The sequence below is a fragment of the Schistocerca cancellata genome, chromosome 6, assembly GCF_023864275.1.
Source record: "Schistocerca cancellata isolate TAMUIC-IGC-003103 chromosome 6, iqSchCanc2.1, whole genome shotgun sequence".
NCBI classification, from domain to species: domain Eukaryota; kingdom Metazoa; phylum Arthropoda; class Insecta; order Orthoptera; family Acrididae; genus Schistocerca; species Schistocerca cancellata.
Window position 1 is genome coordinate 285,380,732 of NC_064631.1, and position 25,661 is coordinate 285,406,392.

General features: G+C 39.4%; 1 protein-coding gene across 3 annotated transcripts in view; it reads right to left on the reverse strand.

Annotated features, from left to right (window-relative positions):
- The window catches only part of LOC126088530 (INO80 complex subunit C), an 87,160-nt gene that overhangs the window by 38,157 nt on the left and 23,342 nt on the right, over nt 1–25,661 (reverse strand). For all 3 annotated transcript variants that reach the window (XM_049906700.1, XM_049906698.1, XM_049906699.1), the window contains exon 3: nt 12,058–12,157. In XM_049906700.1, the coding sequence (XP_049762657.1) occupies nt 12,058–12,157 (100 nt within the window). The remainder of the gene's footprint in view (nt 1–12,057; nt 12,158–25,661) is intronic.

Here is a 25,661-nt window from a genome sequence, read left to right on the forward strand (position 1 = left end):
CTCCACTGCGAAAGCCTGGCGTATCGGTGTCAGGTCGATTTCCATCTTTATGCAGATAACTACGTCGACTATGAAGTTTCTCTATAACAGGATTCCAAGCAGAGTTCAGCTGATAACCGCTATCTCGATTGATGAGAGTCTCGTTGTCAGACAATCTTATTTCCACAGATTCATTGATAATCGAGCTCCAAAAGCTTGATGTATGGGCCAAAATTTTTGTGTCGTTGTAATTCATGGAACTGTTTATCTACCATTTATTGGGAATATTTCTTCACAGATAGGCAGAATATTGAGAAAGTATCAAGTGAGAGTCATCTTTCGCCCTCCTTCCAAAATTTCATCACTGGTAGGATCCGTTAAAGACGACCTGGGCCTGCGTAAACCAGGTGTTTACAAAATTCTGTGTGAATGCGGCAAATCATATATAGGGCAAACAACACGAAGTGTGCAGGAATGCATTGTGGAACACCAACGGCATACTCGCCTTCTTCAACCCACCAAGTCCGCAATCGCCGAACATTGTATTTCCACAGACCATTCCATGAATTACGAAGACACAAAAATTTTGGCCCATACATCAAACTTTTGGAGCTCGATTATCAATGAATCTGTGGAAATAAGATTGTCTGACAACGAGACTCTCATCAATCGAGATAGCGGTTATCAGCTGAACTCTGCTTGGAATCCTGTTATAGAGAAACTTCGTAGCCGACGTAGTTATCTGCATAAAGATGGAAATCGACCTGACACCGATATGCCAGGCTTTCGCAGTGGAGGGCACGAGGTGCAGCGCACAGAGCTGTTATGAATGCGCACGCTGAGCAGCGCATGCGCAATGTCACCTCAAAAGGCTTTAAATAGCGGAGCTTAGCACCTACTCGCCGGTACTACTACAGTGGCATTCACCTAAAGATGGCCAGAAGACTCTGCGCCGAAATATTGTGGCAGAAAGTTACTGATATCCGACAGTTCTCCCGTGTTTTTATGGAACAATCAGTATGCCGGGAAAGCTTTAAACGTCACATGATGAAGGCTTCTTGATTACCCACAAATTATCTTAATGAAACTGGAGATACAGAAGAATTTTCCAACTGCACATGTTGTAGAATTTAAAGCAAGTACTGGCTGGCATGTGAGGATGAGGAAGACAGGGCAGCTTACATTATGATGCTAGCTCAGCGACTTCCCACAGCGTTATGACGAAAAACTAGTTACACACAAGCATCATATAATGAACATTAAGAAATAGCATGAGTATTTTCTGGGTCATGTGAGTAATGTTGATCAGACACCTGTTTATTTCGATATGCTGTCAAATGTTACTGTTGATGTGAAGGGCATTAAAAATGTTGCTATAAGGACTTCTGGCATTGAGACGGCGAGACTAACAGTAATGCTGGGTGCACAAACAGATGAAAGGAAGATCTCCCCATATCTTGGCAAGACAATGATACTGAAAGAAAAACTGCTTGCCGAGTTTATCTTCAGATGCCAAAAAAAGGAATGGATGACAGACCTGATGCTAGATTGGCTGAAGGTTGTTCGGAACAGAATACGAAGCTCTTTGCTTAATGTAAGGAAAATTCTGCTACCTAGGCAGTAAAATAACCAATGACGGACGGAGCAAGGAGGACATCAAAAGCAGACTTGCTATGGCAAAAAAGGCATTTCTGGCCAAGAGAAGTCTACTAATATCAAATACTGGCCTTAATTTGAGGAAGAAATTTCTGAGGATGTACGTCTGGAGTACAGCATTGTATGGTAGGGAGCTGTAGAGGGCAAAAACTGTAGAGGAAGACAGAGATTGGAATACGTCACGCAAATAATTGAGGACGTAGGTTGCAAGTGCTACTCTGAGATGAAGAGGTTAGCACAGGAAAGGAATTCGTGGCGGGCCACATCAAACCATACAGTAGACTGATTGGGGGGGGGGGGGGGGAATTGTTGGTGCTGGATTCTTTCATGGGACACCTCACTCAGAAAGTTGGGGAAGAATTAGCAAAAAAGTACGGATCTGGTAAAAATTCCTGGTGGCATGATCTCAAAGTTTCAAGCAATAGATGTTGTTGTAAATAGTCCTTTTAAGGTTCACTTGTAACAGCTTTCAAGGTGGTGGCTTCTCCAAGGAAACCATGTCCTACTTCAGGTGGGAAGTTAAAGAAAACCTAAGTAGTCATGCTGGGCAAGTGGATCCTTATTGCCAGGGGCAGAATCTCGAGTGACTCTATTACGAAAGGATCGAAAAATGCTACACATCCACTGCTCAGGGTGAGAAGCATGGTTGCACTTGAAAAATGTGTGAAAGGTGACAAATTATGTCAATAAACAAATATGGCACAAGTGAACTGTTATAATTCCCCAACCAAAAAGGGCAGTTAACACCATAATAAATTTCTCTATGATGATCCTGGATGGGGTATGGTAACTTTTTTTCCCTTCATACACATTTATTAATATACACAAGTACATTGGTAATTTAACCCATAAAGTCCCTTATTATTTATTTTTGAAATCTGACATTGTTATTCCCTATTTCTAATGTCTATACCATGTGAATCCCAATAAGCACAAAAATAGCCTAACAATATTTGTACACACTGATGTAATGGCCATCTTTTAAATAGGGCACTGGAATTTAACAGTATCAGTATAGTATATTAAACTCTATTCAAGTCTTTTTTTTATAATATGGCACAAAACTCTTCATACACTATGTCAATCAGCATTTAACACAATATGCTTTTGGTTTCCCTTTGTACTCAATTCCTACACATCTTACTTGTGTTTTTCTTTGAACAATCGTATGACCAAAGCCACAGAATCTCATGTCCAGTATCACTCTCAACTGATATAGAGATTCTAGTGATTGTCCAAAAAATTTTTTCCAGTACCCAGTTTCAGGTATGTAACTGTAGTAGGTGAAACCCAGTAAAACCAGCATGTTTTCCCCATGTATTAGTCTGGAGAGAAGCTGTCTTTTTCAGTTTCTTGCTGTTCTGGAATGGACAGTGTGAAGAAACTGTCAAAGTACGCACAATGTTTTTTTGGCTTTTGAATGCAATCTAGTGTACTTAGGACTTATTGTGATCCAAACATTGGGTCATCCCTTCAGCATCTGCTGGATCTTTTCCACAGTATAAATCGAATTTGTAACACTACCTGCTTGCTCTACAAAGAAACAACTTGTAACCAAATCTAATAGGCTTGCCCTCAAATATTCAAAATTTTGAAAATATTTATTTATTATTTTCAAGAGAGGCTACATTTTGAAGTCGGTCATGATTGTTTTTACTGATGATGACATTATCTTGGAACTGAAACACTATCTGCATTATTTACTGAAGGGTGACATATTTATAATTTATGAATATTAAATAAACCTACATAATACATTGTAAATCAGCACTCAAAGACAATTCATCAATAATCTCTGCAGAAAGGAAGTTACAGCCACATGGTTGCTAGGAAATAAGTACCCCTCTTTAGATAAAAAAAGTTGTGCCTTGACCATTTTACAAATTAAGTTTCTATATCATCTATAAAATACAAAAATCATTACATAAATAAATAAATATTTCTGATACAAGTACCATACACAAATACACTATGTGATCAAAAGTATCCGGACACCTGGCTGAAAATGACTTACAAGTTTGTAGCGCCCTCCACCGGTAATGCTGGAATTCAATATGGTGTTGGCCCACCCTTAGACTTGATGACAGCTTCCATTCTTGCAGGCACACATTCAATCAGGTGCTCCAGGGTTTCTTGGGGAATGGCAGCCCATTCTTCACGTAGTGCTGCACTGAGGAGAGGTATCGATGTCGGTCGGTGAGGCCTGGCACGGAGTCGGTGTTCCAACCATCCCAAAGGTATTCTATAAGATTCAGGTCAGGACTCTGTGCAGACCAGTCCCCTACAAGGATGTTACTGTCGTATAACCACTTTGCTACAGGCCGTGAATTATGAACAGGTTCTCGATCGTGTTGAAAGATACAATCGCCATCCTCGAATTGCTCTTCAACAGTGGGAAGCAAGAAAGTGCTTAAAACACCAATGTAGGCTTGTGCTGTGATAGTGCCATGCAAAACAACAAGGGGTGAAAGTCCCCTCCACAAAAAACACGACCACACCATAAAACCACTGTCTCCGAATTTTACTGTCGGCACTACACATGCTGGCTGATGATGTTCGCCGGGCATTTGCCATATCCACACCCTGCCATTGGATCACCACATTGTGTACTGTGATTCGTCACTCCACTCAATATTTTTCCATTGTTCAATCATCTAATGTTTATGCTCCTTACACCAAGCAAGGTGTTGTTTGACATTTGCTAGTGTGATGTGTGGCTTATGAGCAGCCGCTCGACTATGAAATCCAAATTTTCTCACCTCCCGCCTAACTGTCATAGTACTTGCAGTGGATCCTGATGCAGTTTAGAATTCCTGTGCGATGGTCTGGGTAGATGTCCACCTATTACACATTATGACACTCTTCAAATGTCGGTGGTCTCTGTCAGTCAACAGACGAGGTCGGCCTGTACGCTTTTGTGCTGTATGAGTCCCTTCACGTTTCCACTTCACTATCACATTGGAAACAGTGGACCTAGGGATGTTTAGGAGCGTGGAAATCTCACATACAGACGTATGACACAAGTGACACCCAATCACCTGACCACATTCCAAGTCCACGAGTTGCGTGGAGCGTCCCATTCTGCTCTCTCATGATGTCTAATGGCTACTGAGGTTGCTGATATGGAATACCTGACAGTAGGTGGCAGCACAATGCACCTAATATGAAAAACATATGTTTCTGGAGGTGTCCGGATACTTTTGATCACATAGTGTACAATATAGTGAATGTTTTAACACATCACTTGGTATTCTAACAGACACTTCCAAGAAGGATATACATCTGCAGCCTCAGCATTTAAATTTGAAACATGGAACAACATGAGTAACTGAAATTATAACATTTAGAGAATGCCAAAATTTGCAACAATGCAAAATAATGAAAATGGCTGGTATTGAGCTAACAGTGCAACGTGTTCAAAAGGCAAATTGTTGGCTATAAACATTTAAAAGAAGTCAATGCAACAGACTTAAAACATGACAGTATTATCAATAATGTCAACATCAGTCATTAAGAAAACTGTGCCTCAGTATTCAATAAGCGATTAAGGGTAGGATTTGTTATTTTTCATTTTCAGTGAGCATAAATTTGTTTTAAAAAGCTTTAATCAATGACTTGGAGCAGTAATAGTAAGAAAATAATAATTAATTATAGATTCATAAATAAACAAATGCAATGTCCTCTAAAAAGGACACTGGGGTTTAATGGGCGAATATAAGCAATTCAAAATTCTTAATTGTAATTACAAACAAAATTTACATAACATTTTTACAACTACATAGCTGTCAACCTTGAGAAGAGGCTGCCAGTAATCACATGGCACATTGTCATCCCCCATTCCATTCCCCCTGGATATTTTAAAAAATAGACACCAATTCAGGCCATTAAATTTTTTATTTGATATTTTACAACCCTAAGTATGGAAGATATATTTCATTGACCATATATTTATTTTTCCTTTCATATTAATCCAAATTATTCCCCTACAGAGAAAACTTCTCCAGCCTATAGGTCACTCACACTTTCAATGTATGTGACAGGGGAATCTGCAGTTGATGATCCCACTGCCACATCTAAGTTTACTACTGACTGCAGTCTCCTATACAGAGGCATTTCTGCCTCATAGAAAGTGATATGTATTGTTTTTGTTGTCACTGGCCTTTCATATGGCAGCAGATCACATTTGCTGAAAATTTTTTCGAGAGACAGATAACAAATCCTGGTGTCATTGTCGTTGGTGTGGTATTGAGAAATGAGGGACTTGATTTTTTTATCTATGTCACTGCTGCGGATGCGAAGAAATGCTACGACTTTGAACCAAAATCAAACACTAGTACTGTGAGCCGGCATTTAGTGGTAGCAGGCCAGAAACAATGCTCCTTTGATCTTTAATGACACTCCTGTGGATAGTGGTTTTGTGCTGTCAAGATACTGACTACATGTTGTGAAGTAGTCAAGTACTAGCTGCAAACAATATTGCAGAACATGTTTCGAGGAGAATGAGGAGATTAGTGTTCAACGTCCAGTCAACAACGAGGTCATTAGAGAAGGAGCACAAGCTCGGATTACGGAAGGAGGGGGAAGGAAACTGCCGTGCCCTTTCAAAGAAATCATCCCAGAATTTGTCTGAAATGATTTAGGGAAACCTGAATAATCAGGATAGCTGGATGTGGGTTTACACAATTGCCTTCCTGAATGCGAGTCCAGTGTGCTAACCACTGTGCCTTACTCAGTACTGTATTTCAAACTCAGAGTAAATGTGCATTTAATAAGCTGTGGTGACAAAATCATTTGTAGACAGGCTTACTGTGTATTTAGCAAAGAAGTCATTACCAACTGTAAAAGATTTTAGTGGCATATGATTAATGAAATGTAACTGCTGCTTGCATCCCATGTGATAGTTGCATTCCGGTCCAAGACGGCAGTGTTGGCAGTCATGTACACGTGATGTGTGCTTGCTTGTGTGCATGAATGGTGTGTGTATCTCTTTGCTGATGAACGCTGTGGCCAAAAGCTTTATGTAAGTGTCTTTTAATTAAGACTGTCTGCAACTTAATGTGAGTTCTTTACGATTAGCAGTCATCTGTCTTTTCCTACATCGATTTTCTTAAAACATCAAGTTGTAAAATGTCCAGTTCCATAATTTATTAGCAGCTTCCTCTATCATATAATCAAGGTGATAAATCCATAGCAATTAGGGACAATCTGGAATAGTTGGCAGCCATGCAACTGATGACATTCCACAATTCAGTTCTGGAAAAAGACCAACAAAATATTTTTGGATTACCATTTCTTATTAATTTAGCAAAGTACGAAGTAAACATACCACATTTCCTTTTCTGAAGATTTTTGTGAATGGTTTCCTTCTCCATTTCTTTCACTCTTTCTTCTACTTTCATGATCTCTGCACTCTCAAGCATATCCTGGGCCAATTTTGCTGTCTTTAAATCATTTTTGGGTGCTTTTTGCACTTTAGATGAAGCTTAAGAGAGAAATTCTTCTTGTGCCACCTTAGATAGTTGGTGTTATTCTTTTATTTTCTTTCAGAGCAGCTTTCTCACAGTGAATTGATTTTTAACATTATTCATCTTTTTAATCTTGTCTTCAAGGTGGCTTTGGTTTAATTTCTCTTTGCTTTTCTTCTAATAATTTTCTTTTCTTTTCACATTCTCCCTTATGAACTGTCTAATTTTCTCAAAGCATCCCTCAAAGTGTTTCACCCATTGAGGCTGTGTCTTCACCAAAAGTGTGATTCGAAACGGAATACCTTCTCTCTATGTCCTCATTTATGTAGGACAATGTAAAAGAAGCATTTACAGGTTTTGAAACATTTGGATACTTTGACTTTATGGATGATTAGTCTCGTTTTGATATGTGCTGCTGTCAGTAACTGTTAATACCTCTGTTATCTATAGCTGGGTCATCTTGAAACTCTAGAACCTCCCATTCATCTAAAAAGTAATCTTGTTGGACATCAAACAACATCATTTTTGCAACCTTTACCATTAACATATCACTGCAGCTTTTGCTCTTTATTCTTTTTTTGGGATCTACAAGCCTATAACTTTTTAGTAGAGTACTTGATAAGCATGTCTTCTCCATCATGTTTGCAAACTGCAACATAATGTTTTTGAGAACTCTTTAGAAACCACAACTTGTCACATTCTTCCAGTTTACTAAGTTCTTTGGTTACCTGCCCACTAACAGCTGGTTGCCCAAGAGGTAGCAGATTATCCAGTGCAAACCGTTCATTATGAAGAACTTCAGAAAAACTCAATTTTTCTCAAAGCAGCAACCTTCAAAACACATGCCAAAAAGGCTTGAAGACTGTGTTCAAATACTGTACACAACTTGTGAATCCAAGCTGTTTGGCCCTGAAACTGTTGTATGATGTTACTGAATAGTTCTGCAGACAAAATTAGTAAGTGAAGATTAGCTTACACTGGAGGTCTTTTTAAAGCATTCTCAATGATATTTCAGGATTCTTTTTTAGAGGCTTATTCTTAAGAAAGAAATACCTTCCCACTGTTCCTAAATCTTGTTTGTTAAAGATGGTAAAGTAAGTCAATTTGTGATCGTATGCCTCAAAAACTTGGGATGTGGAATGTTAGACTGAAATCCTTCCAGTTCTTCCCCCCAGAAACAGGCCATCAAATCAATGGCAAATATTGACCAAAATTCAAATGCTTCTTCACCTAAATACTTCAAAGCCTTTATATAGGCATTATGCATTGTATGAATGTTGTAAGTACTGATGTTTATATTTTATGTATCCTGGCTCTCCTGGACTTCACTGTCTAAAAGACTAAACATTTTTTAACTTACATTATGTCCATTTGATCCCAGCATAAGGTATTTATTGAGGGACAAGCTGAATCCAGAAGACACTTCACATACTTTTTGATGTAATGTTTCACCATCTACTAGTCAATAAAGAAAGTTCTTAGGTGACATGTTTTTTATGCAACACTTATTCTGTGACCAAAATGTAATTGTGGTTTGTAATTCTTTCTTTATGTTTACCTTTGGTAGTTTCATCAAGACTTAATGGGTGATATGATGAAAATGTTCCTACTAACATATGTTGCTGGAACAGGGTGTATACGCAGACAAGGAAAAAAAATTCCCGGATTTCTCACGGATTTCCTGGTTAAAAATACACTTTCTCCCAGGTGAAAACATATTTTTTTCCTGTTAACTGACAGTATATTTTCTCTCGGAACTGTATAACTTATCAGTCCTTTGAATGCTTATTGTTTTATACATGGGTGTAGAATTTCCCGGTGCTATAGAAAACTAAACACAGGGAAAAAGCGTGTCTTGGAAAGATCTTTGATGTGCAGCAACATGTACGCTGCATATTTTCGTATTACGAAAGTATAAATTCGAATTCCACCAAACACCGCATGTTACTTTTCGAAGCATCGAAATCGAGATTGCGATGCGCTTTTGTAAGCCAGTCATCACTCATGTCATGTGATCTCGCTAGCCGATGTCAGCGGTTATTCAGAGCTTAGAACACGTGATGTAGTCAGCCAATAGCAACATCACTGTTAAGTAGCGCAAACACACAAACAGAAAAAGTTAATAGTTTAAATTAATATACATAGCATTGCTACATGAAACACAAAGCTTTCACATGTAATATTGGTCTATAAGATTAATACGCTGCAAGAGAAGCTAAGCTTTCACATATAATTTTGGTATTTTGTGCACATATTACAATTTAAGATATATCACACAAATGTGCCAGTAAAATTTTTAATAACGACATAAATTTCTGATCTTTTGGGCTCGAAATTCATCTAAATTAGCCTTCCATAATTATGTGAAAGTATTTTAATTCACTTGATCGCTCCCAGCCACAGAAATCTGTTTTGTATTCATTTGACGTGAGAGCAGTTAACAAAGAGGAAACAGCAAAATCACTAAATGTAAACACGAGTCACGTGGAGACTACCCACTTCCCCACTGTAACTCAGACTGCTCTGCACATCAGCCCTGGATCTGCGATATTTCCGAACCAGGGCAATACCCCGCCACTCTCTCAAGCGTCCGAGATAGGACATCAAATAAAAAAAATTAAATTTCAAGAAAATGTAACGTGTTTTTTTATTCCCTATCAGTTAACAACTTGCTGCTTTGTGTGACATAAAATTAAATATAGGATACATAAACCCAGTAAAGACATGAGACAAGAAAGACAATACACATTTCTTCAATCCTTAGCTCCTGGATTTTTTTTCTCTCTAATCTTGCTACAGCTTTACATGGTGTGCTTTTCTTTCTGCAAAAGAATCTATTACCTCACAGTTCGTGAAACATTTTGCTACATGAAAAGTCGAAATGTTGAACACACATCATTTAACAAATCCACAGAGTATCTGGATATAACTCATATCATTGTCCAAATGAATTCATTGGTGGTGGAACTATTGTTGGTATTTAACATCCATATTGTTGTCGCATGCACCGAACTTGAAGATTGTGTCTGATCCAAAAGTTCTAAATGTAACTTTCCAAAGTTAGCGTCCAGTCACTATCGAATGAGACAGGAACTGAAACTGAGGGTAGCAAAGCAAAAGCTGAAATGCTTAACTCTGTTTTCAAATGTGTGTGGTGTTGAGAAACAGCTGAAATCGTTAAAATTGGACAAAGCTCCAGGCTTCGATACAATCCCTCTCAGATTCTACACTCACTTTGTGGCTGAGTTAGCCCCTCTTCTAACTATAATCTATCTTGGATTCTTTGAATAAAAAACCATGCCCAGTTTTTTGAAAAAGGCGCACATCACACCCGTTTACAAGAAGGGTAGTAGAAGCGATCCAGAAAACTGCCGTCCAATATCCTTTACATCAATTTGCTGTAGAACCTTAGAACTTATTCTAAGCTCAAACATAATGAGGTATTTTGAACAGAATGGCCTCAATGCGACCAGCACAGAATTCGAAAACATCGATCATGTGAAACCCAACTCGCACTTTTCTCACATGACATACTGAAAGCTTTGGATCAACGCAACCAGGCAGATCCAGTGATTTCTGAAAAGCATCTGCTTCAGTACTGCACTTACGCTTATTGTCAAAAGTATGATTATATAGGTATCAAGTGAAATCTGGAACTGGATTGAGGACTTTACATGGAGAGTCATCTTCAGATGCAGAAGTAATTTCAGGTGTGCTCCAGGGAATTGTGTTGGGACCTTTGCTGTTCATGCTGTACATTAATGACTTTGTAGACAATATTAACAATAAAATCAGGCTTTTCGCCGATGATAAAGTTATAGATCTTGAAAAGATTTCAACATGGTGCAGATATTGGCAACTTGCTCTAAATGTTAAGAAATGTAAAATTTTGTACTTCACAAAACAAAAAAACAAAAAAACATAGTACCCTGTAACTTTAATACCAATGAGTCACTGTCGGAACTGGCCAACTCATGCAAGTACTTGGGTGTAACACTTTGTAGGGATATGAAATGGAATGACCATGTAGGTTCAATTGTGGGTAAAGCAAGTGGTAGACTTCAGTTTATTGATAGAGTACTGCGGAAATGCAGTCTACAAAAGAGATTGCTGGCAAATCACTTGTGCGACCCATCCTACAATGTTGCTCAAATTTGTGGGACCCATTTGTTTAATCTATGGGAGAGTGTCAAAGAGATACTGAACTGGCAGACTCTTGAAAACATACCTAGATTATTCTGAAAAAGTCTGTTAAAGTTTCGAGAACCAGCTTTAAAAGTTTACTCTTGGGATACACTACAACACCCTCCATATTGTTCCCACGGACAACACAAAGAACTGGTTAATGAAACAAATACTACTAAATTTCTGGAAAAAGAAATCACCAATGGTATGCCTTACAGAAATAAACCTTTCAAGGAATAAAATACCAAATTTAGAAGCGTCTCGAGGTAAAACAAATAGAAATGGGTAACAATATTGACAGAACAAAGGAAAAGACAACATGGGGAGAAAAAGAAGGAGTGCTGGGAAAGTATGAAGTGATAAAGAAAGGAGAGGAACTGAAGTTTTTATATGAATCTACTACTATTTGCCTTAGGTAAATTTCCTATGAAGCTGATACTTCAAAAAATGGTTCAAATGGCTCTGAGCACTATGGGATTCAACATCTGAGGTCATCAGTCCCCAAGAACTTAGAACTACTTAAACCTAACTAACCTAAGGACATCACACACATCCATGCCCGAGGCAGGATTCAAACCTGCGACCGTAGCAGTCATGCGGTTCTGGACGGAAGTGCCTAGAACCGCACGGCCACAGCGGCCGGCACTGATACTTCAATAAACTAGAGAACATTTTCTTATTTCAATATGGATCTAGCATTTCACTATGCAAATAATAAAATTCTGAACAGGAGATTAGTTTTAGGCCTACATATTTAGTAAAATGTACTTACAATGGATATAATCATCTCCCCATGGAAGCATTCGTTCCTGTGCAATGATCTGCTTGAGTGATCTCCAGGCTCTCTTCTTGTTGCTGCTCTTGCTAGAATGCTGAAAACAAATATTACATTAATGCTTATATACTACAGAAAAACCAAGGCAATACCCTCAAATTTAGGGAAAAACTGGTTTTTAAAAAAGATGAAAGATGAAGTACAAGCAATAGGTAAAAGTGATTTAACAAAACGAATCAATGAAAAAGTTTCTAAGGTCACAGTGACTATAACCTGAAAATTATTATTATTATTATTTTTTGTGGACTAACAAGCCCATGTAATATAAAACAAATAATGGAAAACCAATCTTTTATTTTGCAGATAAGTAAGCACTTCTTGGCATATTAAAACTATTTGCCAAACTGAGACTCAAACACAGAACCTTGCCTGTGGTCAATGGAGGAAGTGTAATCACTGCCACCTGGCCACATAACACTAAAAATGACACAACAAGTGCCTTTACCACTGTATTACAACAATGAAACTTACAGACAAGATTAGTCATGGAAATCCCATGCCTTTATAGTGGAAGGAAGGAAGGAACATCGAGGTGTAACACTAAAAAATGATATAAAATTGAACAAGCATGTATGGTAAGTAGTGTGGAAGGTGAATGGTAGACTTTGGTTTATTGGGAGTATTCTATGAAAGTACATTTCATCTATATACAAGACCATGTATAGGTCACTTGCGCAACCATTTCCTGAATACTGCTGGAGTGTTTGGGATCCCCACCAGGGTGGATTAGAGGAAGATGTTGGAGAAATCCAGAGGTGTACTGCCTGACTTGGTACTGAAAGGTGTAATCAAGATGTGGATATTACAGAAATGCTTTGTGAAATCAAATCGAAATCCCTAGAGGGAAGAAGACTTTTTTTTTTCCAACACACTACTGAGGAAGTTTAGAAAACGCATTTGTTGCTGACTGCATAACGATCCTACTGTCACCAATGTACATCTTCTGTAAGGACCACAAAGATAAAACAAGAGAAATTATGGCTCATACTGAGCCATACAGAGTGTCATTTTCCCCCTTTCTCCATCTGCAAGTGAAATAGGAAAGGAAATGACTAGTAGTAGTAGTACAAGATATCCTCCACCACAAATCATATGGTGACTTGTGGACTATGTATGTAGGTGTAGATGAAGGAAGATTGCAGTTTAATATCCCCTAGATGATGAGGTCATTAGTGACACAGCAAATACCTCCACTGGGGAAAGATATCGCCTGTGTGCTTTCACAGCAATCATCCACGCATTCGCCTTAAGCAATTTAGGAATAGCACGGAAAATCCAAATCTGGATCACAAGTCAGGGATTTGAACAGCTATCCTCCAGGACATTAACCCCATGTTTTAACATTTCACCACATCACTTGGTTTACTATGGGAGGAGGCACTAATATTGCTTCATAAGGATGGATGTCTGCTATGCTTCTATGTCAAAAAGTATATAGTTTTACTAAAAAATAAAATGTATAATATTGTACAAGTATATAATGTATTATGAGAAAGGTAGACAACCAAGCATGCAAAGAACCAGTAGTCAGGCTTAAAATCTACATATAAGGAAATATGAATGTTTTAAAAAACAGTATTAGTACATTAATACTTTTCAGGTATATGACAGCAAAATGCAAGCAAGACAGCAATCTACATTACACTGACAAGTGGCAAGTGATTTTTAGTGGGACCTCCCATGAATTAAATGTGTGTGATAGTTGTGGCGAACATTCATTTTCCAGTGGGGTTATAGGCAACTGAAAGAGTTTGCCATTTGAAGCAAACAACGGCTTGCTGAATCCTGAACAATGCAGAATAAAGGCAAAGGAGTTTTAGAAATATGCTACAATTGTTTATTTACTGTAATACATTTATATTTTTCAGGTTTGTTGGCACAGGGAAAAAAAGCAAAACTTGTTTAAGTTACAAGCAATTAACTATGTTTAATAAGACAAATACTAGTTTTACACTGTAGTACAATTTAATGTGTGGTGTGTGATTACATGTTGCAAGAATTCTCTTAACAAAGATGACTTCAGCCAGGGCATAAAACAAGATGACTCGTTACTACACATCTAACACTGAACCCCTATTAATCTCAGTGCTTTTGTTTCACTCATGTAAGAAGTTACTCGCTCTGACATAATTTCAAGCTTTACAACAGCACTGTTTTGTTATGTATTAGCACCTACCAGTGGTATATTATTTTCACTTGAAGTTTATTTAACTGTATCAAAAGGAAAAATTCACTTAAGAAAAGTATAAAATTACAAAGATTGAATAAGTGGCTACACAATAGTACTGATGTTTCACCCCATGAAGGGGGACAGATATTTTGCATGTTTGTTTGTTATTTGGAAATAAAGTTTCCGTAACTGGGCCTACGAGCAAGTAAGTAAGAAAATGTATGCCCAGAGCCATGTTTGCCTGGGTGAATATTGGGGTGTGGCTACTGACTGTTTCACAACCACTATCCATCCCATTGATTTCATCAAATCTCAAGGTTGAGTGTGCTTTTTAAATGTGACATTTGAGCTATTCTCTTGAACCAAGTGCTTAATCCAGAACCTCCTCTCACCTGAAAAACAAAAAATCCCAATGTTATGCTCAAGCATGTTCATAGTTTTATTCCATCATGGCAACAGACATGACATCTTTGAGTGTGTCCAAACTAGTACTGGTATCAGTGACCATGACGCGTTATTTAATCATATGGGGTCTCAAATACAATCTGTGACTGGACTATGGGCTTTTTGATAGGGAGGGTGCAGAATGTTATCATGGATGGAGAGTCATCACCAAATGTAAATGAACTTCGAGAGTGCGTCAGGGAAGTATGCTGTGACTCCTGCTGTTCACGGTGTATATTAACAGCCTTGCAAACAATATTAATAGAAACCTCAGAGTTTTTGCAGATGTTGCAGATATCTATAAGAGAGTACTGTCTGAAAGAAGCTGCATAAATATTCAGTCAGATCTTGATAAGATTTCAAAGTGGTGCAAAGATTGGCAACTTGCTTTAGATGTTAAAAAATGTAAAATCGTGCATTTCACAAAACAAAAAAAGAATGTAGCATCCTATAATATCAATGAATCACAGCTGTAATTGATCAAATCATACAAATAACTGGGCATAACTCTTTGTAAGGATATGAAATGGAATGATCACGTAGGCTCAGTTGTGGCTAAAGCAGGTGGTAGACTTTAGTTTATTGGTAGAATACTGCAGAAATGCAGAAGATGGCTCAAAAATCACTTATGTGACCCATTCCAGAATACTGCTCAAATGTGTGGGACTAACTGGTTACATTGAACATATACAAAGAAGGGCAGCATGAATGGTTACAGGTATGTTTGACCTGTGGGAGAGTATTACCGAGATGCTGAAGAAACAGAACTGGGAAACTCTTGAAGATAGGTGTAAACTAATTCGAGAAAGTCTACTAACAAAGTTGCAACACCTGGCTTTAAACAATGAGTCTCGGAATATCCTACAGCTCCTTAAATATCGCTCACACAGGGATCGTGAGGACAAGAATAGAATAAGTACAGCACACACAGACACATTCAAACAATCATTCTTTCTTCGCTCCATACTTGCATGGAACAGGAAGAAACCCTAATGACTAGTATAACAGAAAATATCCTCTGCCATGCACTTCACTGTGGTTTGCAAAGTACAGACCAAGTTGTAGATGTAGATCTCTTGGGTATGCATTTGGGACATAAATCCTTCACCTTCCAATATTTCTGTAGAAAGGAAAGGTATCAACATAACCCATAACAGGTGGATTACAACAACACAAACTAAAAACATAATGCTCCAAGATGTTAGTGCTGCTCTATAAATGGCGTCTTCATTAACTTTGGAAGAACATGATATGTTCACAATTCTGTATGGCTAAGTATGTAACATCAAATATATATGTAGTAATTAAAGAAATTAAGTGAGAAAAACATGTATTTTCAAAGCTATTGGGAAGACATACTGACAAGTTTAAGGTGATAGAAACATACTGTGCAACTTCTTAGAAAAACGAACTTCACAAACTTTGCATTTTATACCACTTCCAGCTTTGAAGACTAACACACCAGTTACCCGATGTATTTTGTCACTCTCCAGCAATAAAATGTTTCAGTACACACTGCTCTGAGATAATTTGTATCTTAGGCAGAATATCCTCATACTGTAAAACCTGTTCCACTTGACACAAACCTCTCACTTCACTGCTGGCAGCAACACACAATAAATATCTCTGTATGTCCATCTTTTCAGAGATGGTCATGGGACTTTGCTGTTTACTACAGGAAGTCAAATCAAACACCTTTCAGCCATCTAATTTCCAAACTGTTATTTTATTTGGCTACCATTTTTGGTGATTTACTATGCCAAATACTAGTATCTGTAGATTTCTGCTTGATACAGTGATCATTTAGTCAGCAGGTGTTTGATTTTACATCCTACAATAAATATGTCCTAAGTCTATGCAAAAGCAATACGTCACCAGGTCAAAGCAAAGTGACTTGTGCTATCTCCTTTCACTCTGTTATGACTTCCAATAAATCAGGGTCAACTGCTTTATCATCACTTATAAATGGGTTTTTCAAGGGAAACACTCCCCTCATGTTAACTACCTACACAATGTTTTTACACAAACACAGTTCATCTGATTGTGAGGAAGAGGTGGAACAACTTGTTACACCACACTTGTTGCATGACTGTCAACTGTTGCCTTTGTTCTGCTTGTCTGTGGCAAACAATTCTTTGATATCACCATATAGCACACAGCAAACTAAATTAAAGTTAGGATTGTGCTTTGCCTTTGCATGGGACTTTACAATTGCTGGTGCCATGGAAGTGATAACTGGAGCCGACTTCCTGCCGTACTACCACCTACTGCCAAATATGGCAATTGCAGTTTCCAGCCTTCATGCGATCTCCTGGAGTTCCTAAAGAGGTATGTCACAGCACTGTTCTCAATGTTAAGATTACCAATGACCCACTTATCGAATTTTGACCTACATGGTTATCTCCCAACTTTCTGTCCACAGCTAAGGCAGAATTTGATTCCATGCTCAAAGAAGGCATTATTTGCCTGTGAATTAGGGATGGGATACCAGTATTTTAGTTATGAATAACAAATATTTTTTGGTATGTGTGTGGTCTTTGTTATAACTGGTGTTTTTTGTCTTTTACTAATAAACAAGGAAAAATACCAAAATATCAATTAGCCATTGCAATAGTCCTAAAATTTTTCGCTCGTGAACAAGCATTTTTTTTTAAGATAGGAGAAATTTTTATTTGTAAAATTTGTATTGTTACAAAGTATTGCAATATTACAGAAAATGGGAGAGGCAGTTAGTGCTACTTTAATAACAATGCCGATGGAAATAAGCAGCAAACACTTGGCATAAGAACTGGTATAGCACTGCTGAGACAAAAATGTCCCTGTTGCCACGTGTCACAGCCTAAGGTATGCGTGTAAATGCAGTGTGCAAAACTTTACCCCACCTGTTCTATATGATAATTTCTCACTGTCCTCACTGAATGGTTGGATGACTTAGGGGGAGGGGATCAAAGAGCGAGCCCCTTGGTATCATGATATGGGCTGGGAGAAATCGAGAAAGGAATAACACAAACAGCTCAGTCCAGTCAAGGGGAAGGAATAACGAGCAACAAAGGGCGAAAGGAGATGTCAGGGCAGCAGGAAGAGGAAAGAACAGGAGGGAGAGGCGGAGGGTAGGGGGGGGGGGGATGGAAATGGGGAGGGGGAAGAGCACGGGTGCTCGAAATCGAGATTGCGATTCGCTTTTGTAAGCCAATCATACTTCATGTCATGTGATATCACCAGCCAATGATGACAGATATTCTGAGCCTAGGACACATGATATAGTCAGCCAATAGCAACATCACTATTAAGTAGTGCGACCATACAAATAGGAAGAGTTAATGGTTTAAATTAATATACATAGTGTTGCTACAAGAAAAGCAAAGCTTTCACATATAACGTTGGTCTCAAAAGTTAATAAGCTGCAAGGGAATCTAAGTTGTAACATATAATGTGCATGTTACACTTTAAGATACATCACACAAGTATGCCAGTAAAATTTTTAATAACGACATAAATGTCTGATCGTCAGGGTTCGAAATTCTTCTAATGGTCATCCTCAAAGGGTTGATTTTTAAATGAGAGTCAAACGCTCTGTGATATAAGAAATTCATCATACATTCTCGCACATTGTTTGTCTTGCGCAAAAGGAAATTCACTTTGAAAGTAATGCTTTTCAAACCACTAGTCACAATATTTTTGCGCAAACTGTTAGAAATGGGTTCATTTCTGCAGTTGCCAGAGAGCACCAGATAACAGGTGTCATTGCGCTTGTGCAGCTACGATGACGTAGGAAGCCTGTATGTTCCTACATGTAAAACATTAAAAGATCTTACATTATGTCATAAAAGAAACACCTACATAGACACCTACATAGCATTTATTGACCTCGAAAAAGCCTTTGATAAGGTTGAATGGAAAAAGCTATTCCAGATATTGAGGGAAACTGGAGCTAAGTATAAGGACAGGAGAACGATATGGAACATATACAAAGAAGAGGTGGCAATAGTGAGATGTGGGGAACATCAACAACAAGCAAAAATTAAACAGGGTGTGAGACACGGATGTGCACTCTACCCTGTCCTCTTTAATATGTACATACAGAAAGCAATGGACGAGGTCAGAGAAAAGTTAGGACAAGCTAATGGAATCAGGATCCAGGGAAAAATAGTTGATATGCTGCGTTTTGCGGATGACATTGCTGTCCTAGCGGAAAATGAGGAAGAATTACAAGTAGTGTTGGAGGAAATCGAAAACACTCTTGCTACACGGTACAACATGAAAATTAATAAGTCAAAAACAAAAATCTTAGTTGCAAGCAAACAAAATAATCAAGCTATTACGAATATAAGGTTGAATGGAGAGAAGCTGAAAGAAAAACAAGACTTTGTCTACTTGGGAAGCAGAATAACATCAGATGGTCGTAGTAGGAAAGATGTAATAAGTAGAATAAATCAGGCAAAGATTGCATTCTATAAAAGGAAAGGACTCCTCACATCAAATATGATAAGTCTGTCGTTAAGGAAGCGGTTAATAAAGACCTTTGTTGGGAGTGTGCTTCTCTACGGCAGCAAAACCTGGACACTTGGAGAGGACGAAAGAAGAAGGATTGAAGAATTCGAAATGTGGTGTCTGCGAAGGATGTTAAAAATTCCATGGACGGCCAGGATGACAAATGAAGAAGTCCTGCAGAGAGTGGAGGAAGTTCCAGTTCTTTGGAAGACGGTCAAGAAGAGGAGAGATATATGGATGGGACACATTCTGAGACATGAAAGTCTTCTCCACACTATAACGGAAGGCCTTGTGGAGGGCAAAAGGGCAAGAGGCAGACCTAGAAGAAAGTACATAAGCCAGATAATGCAGGACCTAGGATGCAGAAGTTTCACGGAATTGAAGAGGCTGGCCGACAATCGCACTGAATGGAGAGCTGCTGCAAATCAATCTTAGGATTGGCAACTTAAGAAGAAGATAGTCCATTTTGTTTTCACTTGACTTGGGAGCAATAAACGAAAAGGAAACAGCAAAATCACTAAATGTAAACACGTGTCACGTGGAGACTACCCACCTGCCCTCTACAACTCAGCCTGTTCTGTGTATCACTCCCGGATCTATGATATTTCTGAACCAGGGCAATACTAGAGTGGCGACCCCACCCTCCTCCAGCATTTGAGGTAGGACGCCAAAAATTACATCCACTTTTTTAAAAATGTTCATTTTGTAGTGGACATCTTTCTCAAGACTCTGATACATTTGAAATCCTGTCCTTTTTTTTTTTTTTTAAAAAAAAAGAAAAGGAACCCCTCACAATTAATACTGGATGGGATTATTTGTAACCACGAGAGCAAGAGCTCTTCAGAAAATAGAGCTCTTTAGAAATTTTCCACTCTTTATTGCCTATGAGCTAATAACTTGCTGTTTTGTGTGACATAACATTAAATATAGGATACATAAAACCAGTAAAGACAAGAGACAAGCAAGACAGAACACATTTCTTCAATCCTGAAATCTTAGCATTTTTCTCTCTCTAATCTTGCTATGGCTTTACATGGCATGCTTTCCTTTCTGCAAATAAATCTATTACCTCATCAAAGTTTGTCAAACGTTTTGCTGCATGAAAATACGAAGTGTCATTGTCTAATACTGAAAAAGCTGTTTAATACGAATAGTACCAGAGACTGGTGTGGTTTCTCAAGCTGTTTAGGTGTATTTTGTCACTGTCTGCTGAGGCCTGTCTAATATTGCAGCAACTGTAGTACATACCAAATAAACAAGACTGTTTTGTAACAAATGGTCATTTTCATGACATGACAGAATATAATCCATGAAGTACCAGTATCAAATGCCTATTAGGCCTACTACAAGCAAAAAGTTTTATGTTAGGAAATAGTTTCACATTTCATCATACACTTCAGCTTCTCAAGCATGAGATCAAAAAGTAGCAGTATGAAATTTTTATATAAATTTGGAACTGTCATATTTTTCCATGACTTGTGTGATGCCCTAGTTTCTTCTCCTTCCTCATTCCAATAAACAATCTTGTCATCACTAATTCTGTAACTATTCCTGCCAGTGTCAAAACTTATTCTCTATTTAACTTCACTAACCCTGCCACAATCACCGGATTGGTTATCCTGCGTTTATTCTCCGGTTAGGTGTTATTATGTGTTCATACAACGCATTTTCCGCACTAATCCCAGAACAGAGCTTAAGTGCCTGCTAGCCAGGGACTATACAACTAGCCCTTACAGTATAGCAGTCTGGCCAAAAACTTTGTCAAAATTTCATTTTCTTGGATACACCGAGAAGATAACACGTAATCTTTCTTACCTGTTACTCCTGTTAATCGTTTATTTACACTCTGGTAATCTGAATCCATGGCTTTCACTTGTAATTATAACAATACTGATCATTCGCAAACCCAGTCAACCACTTAAACAAACAGTGATTGGCATTCACCCGTTTGGCTTTATTCCGCAAAGCTCGTATAGCCCCTTCCCCTTTTGTCTGCAGGAAAGTTTATTCTAGCAGCGATGGGTATGCCCCTGGCAGAGACATCATGTACACTACGCATGCATTCAAAAATCAACTTATGATTTATTCAGAAGTCAACATAGAATGTGTTCAAAAACCAACAGGGATGTGTTTCAAAATCATATGAATAATCGATAGACCAATATGCACTGGTTGCTAGGCACTTGGTGAAATAAGGTTTTTTTTTTCCCTCAGGAATACGATTTTGCCCCCCGTACCCCTTGAAATTTTCACCCGGGGCAGATACTCCCGTTAGCCCCGCCTCGTAGATACAGGCCTGTTGCGCATGCGTGAATCTGGCAGTTTGGGCGTGCCAGTAAAATTTTTCTGGGTAGCATCTGGCTGTTTGCTGCTACTGCTTATACAGTTAACAGCCACACTTCTGTAGCCACAGTGGGAGAAGGTACTTCTCATATGCGACACAACTGTGCATGCGCATGAGCCCGCTTACAACTGCTCAAACGACTCTAACGTGAATAGTTGTGCCGTCATGCTCACTGTAGGCAATTTGCTGTTCTGAAACCCTGCATAGTCTTCCTAAACCCTTTGACACATTTTGCTGTTGGCAAATGCTTGTATGAGCAATGTGTTTTGTTGCTGTATATGGTGCATTTCCTTTGCACCTTAAGTTCCATTTACTTTTCCCCCCCTCTCGTTCATGTTTTATTGCTGCAGTATTATTCTGCAGTACCGGGGTACATTAATATCCTTTGTTAGAATATTTGTTCTTACCAGCTAAAAGTAAAAAAATCTAACTGAAAACTAAAACAATTAAATATTACCGTAATTCTAAAAAATTCCTGGGTTTTTCCCGGGTCGTATACACCCTGCATAGAAAACCGAGAGATGAGACCACTGAATCAAAAGGGGAGGGATCCTTGGGTCAACCAGAAGACTATTGATAGGGCTACTGCGAAAGGCACCTGTGGCTAAATGGATAACACAATGGTGAAACGAGTCCAAAAGGAGCAATGTGGAAGGGGCTGCTGGTCCATAAACTTGACAACCATAGTGAAGAACACTGAGTGTACGTAAACAGCCAAACTTCACACAATGGATAGAGGGAAACCAAGTAAGCTTGTTGTTAAAAAGAAGACACAATAAAACAGAACTGGGGGACCACAGTCAGGCATGGGCATTAAGGTAGAGCTCCGGATAAGGATGGACTGTAGTATGGCAACAAAATGCAGCACCCTCAACTTAAGGGGAGAGCACTGAAAACAGTGCGAGAGTATCCACATGAAAACACTCTGGATGGCATCTGAGCTGTCATTCTGCAGAGGCCACCGAGTGGGAGCTAGCCCAAACACAGAAATCATCCACATATAGAGCAGGTGTGGTCAACGGTCCAGCACAGGCCACAAGTCCATTAATAGTAATTAGAGCCCTGAGGAACGCCATTATCCTGGTTGCGTGGAGAGCTGAGAACAGTGCCAACCTGGGCTCTCAATGAGTGGTGGGACAGGAACGGGCGAATAAAAATTGGGAGCGGGACTGGAAGATCCACTCATGGAGAGTAAGGAGGATGTGATAGCACCAAGCTGGGTCTTCGACGCTACAAAGATCAAAGAAAACTGCAACAAGTTGGTGGCACTGAAAAAAGGCCTGCCAAACTGTGGTTTCCTGAAAGCCACACTGGTAAGTAGACAAAAGGTCTTGAGATTCAACGACACAAATGAGCCAACAAGCCACTATTCATTCTGGTAACTTGCATGGGACATTGGTCGGGCTGATGGGCTGGTAACTATCAAGAGACACTAGATCCTTTCCAGCTTAATGACAGTAACCACAATACTGTTCCTCCATCGAGAGGGGAAAATGCCTTGGAGCCAAATACAGTTAAACACCTGCAGGAGATAGTGGCGTTGTGGAGGTCTGAGGTGTTGAAACAATTGGTTATGGATGGAATCAGGGTCAGGAGCTGATCGTGGGAAAAAGAGAGGACAACAAGAAGCTCCCATTCAGTAAACATTTCATTGTAGGATTCCGACAAGGGGTAAAACATAAGCAGGAAAGCTTCAGCCCAATGTTTCTGGAGGAGGAAGGCAGGTGGATAGGGGGCTGGTACTGAAGCCGTCGCCAAATAGGTTGTGAGGTGTTCCACGAGAATTGAAAAACAACTGCTATCACTTAGTAGCGGAAAAGCATCCGGACCAGACGAGATACCCTTAAGATTCTACAGTGATTATGCTAAAGAACTTGCCCCCTTTCTATCAGCAATTTATCGTAGATCGCTGGAAGAACGTAAAGTACCTAGCGACTGGAAGAAAGCGCAGGTCGTTCCCATTTTCAAGAAGGGTCATAAATCAGATGCGAATAATTATAGGCCTATTTCGCTTACGTCAATCTGTTGCAGAATAATGGAACATGTTTTGTGTTCTCGTATTATGACGTTCTTAGATAATACAAATCTCCTTCATCGTAACCAACATGGATTCCGCAAACAGAGATCATGTGAAACTCAGCTCGCCCTATTTGCCCAAGAAATTCACAGTGCCGTAGACACTGGCGAGCAGATTGATGCCGTATTCCTGGACTTCAGGAAGGCATTTGATACGGTTCCGCACTTACGTTTAGTGAAAAAAATACGAGCTTACGGAATATCGGACCAGGTTTGTGATTGGATTCAGGATTTCCTAGAAGAAAGAACACAACATGTCATTCTTAACGGTTCAAAATCCGCAGATGTAGAGGTAATTTCGGGAGTACCGCAAGGAAGCGTGATAGGACCTTTATTGTTTACAATATACATAAATGACTTAGTTGACAACATCGGTAGCTCCGTGAGGCTATTTGCAGATGACACGGTTGTCTACAAGAAAGTAGCAACATCAGAAGACTCGTACGTACTCCAGGAAGACCTGCAGAGGATTAATGCATGGTGCGACAGCTGGCAGCTTTCCCTAAACGTAGATAAATGTAATATAATGCGCATACATAGGGGCAGAAATCCATTCCAGTACGATTATGCCATAGGTGGTAAATCATTGGAAGCGGTAACGACCGTAAAATACTTAGGAGTTACTATCCGGAGCGATCTGAAGTGGAATGATCACATAAAACAAATAGTGGGAAAAGCAGGCGCCAGGTTGAGATTCATAGGAAGAATTCTAAGAAAATGTGACTCATCGACGAAAGAAGTAGCTTACAAAACGCTTGTTCGTCCGATTCTTGAGTATTGCTCATCAGTATGGGACCCTTACCAGGTTGGATTAATAGAAGAGATAGACATGATCCAGTGAAAAGCAGCGCGATTCGTCATGGGGACATTTAGTCAGCGCGAGAGCGTTACGGAGATGCTGAACAAGCTCCAGTGGCGGACACTTCAAGAAAGGCGTTACGCAATACGGAGAGGTTTATTATCGAAATTACGAGAGAGCACATTCCGGGAAGAGATGGGCAACATATTACTACCGCCCACATATATCTCGCGTAATGATCACAACGAAAAGATCCGAGAAATTAGAGCAAATACGGAGACTTACAAGCAGTCGTTCTTCCCACGCACAATTCGTGAATGGAACAGGGAAGGGGGGATCAGATAGTGGTACAATAAGTACCCTCCGCCACACACCGTAAGGTGGCTCGCGGAGTATAGATGTAGATGTAGAATTGATGATCTGTACAAAACGTCACCTGGAAGGGCAAGGGCCGGAATGGAAGACTGCCCCGACACCTTTGGAGGTTGCAGTGTGTTCCCAGCACACCGTTTTGCTCTGTTTGATTAAGTAATGGGCTTTGGTGCAAAGAAGTTTAAAGGTAATAGGACTGGTAGAGGACAGGTACCACTTAAGAAGTTGCAAGCCACGACGACGATTACGGATAGTATTGGTGATGGCCATGCTCCACAATGGAACTGGCTGATGGCAAATGGGGCCCGTCAAGTGGGGAATGGCAATGCTGGCAGCGCAGATTATCTTATTGGACTGATCACAGACAAAGAAGGTGGAAACACGACCTGACAGGTATACAGAGGCCAATCAGAATGATGGAAAGCCCAATGGGGTAACCTGGTCAGCAGGAGGTGGAAAGAGCACGAGAGAATCAACAGGAAGTGGTCACTATCACAGAGATCAATGTATGGTGATCACTGCAAGGAAGGAAGAAAAGGAGGGGAAGAGAGCAAAAGATCAATGATAAAGAAAGTACCAACGTGGCACTAAAATGAGTAGGGGAACCCCCATTAAGAAGACACAGGTTGTGGTTCGGAAGGAAGTCATCAATAGGGAGCCCTCTGACTAGATGAAGAAGCACTGCCTCACAAAGGATGATGGGCATTAATATCTCCAAGGAGGAGGAAGAGGGGGAGGAGCTGCTGAAAGAGGGCAGTTAGCATAGCAGATGTAGATGGCCTGTCAAGAGGGAGATAGAGACTACAAACCATGATGGCTGAATCCAAGGGGACCTAAATGGCAAC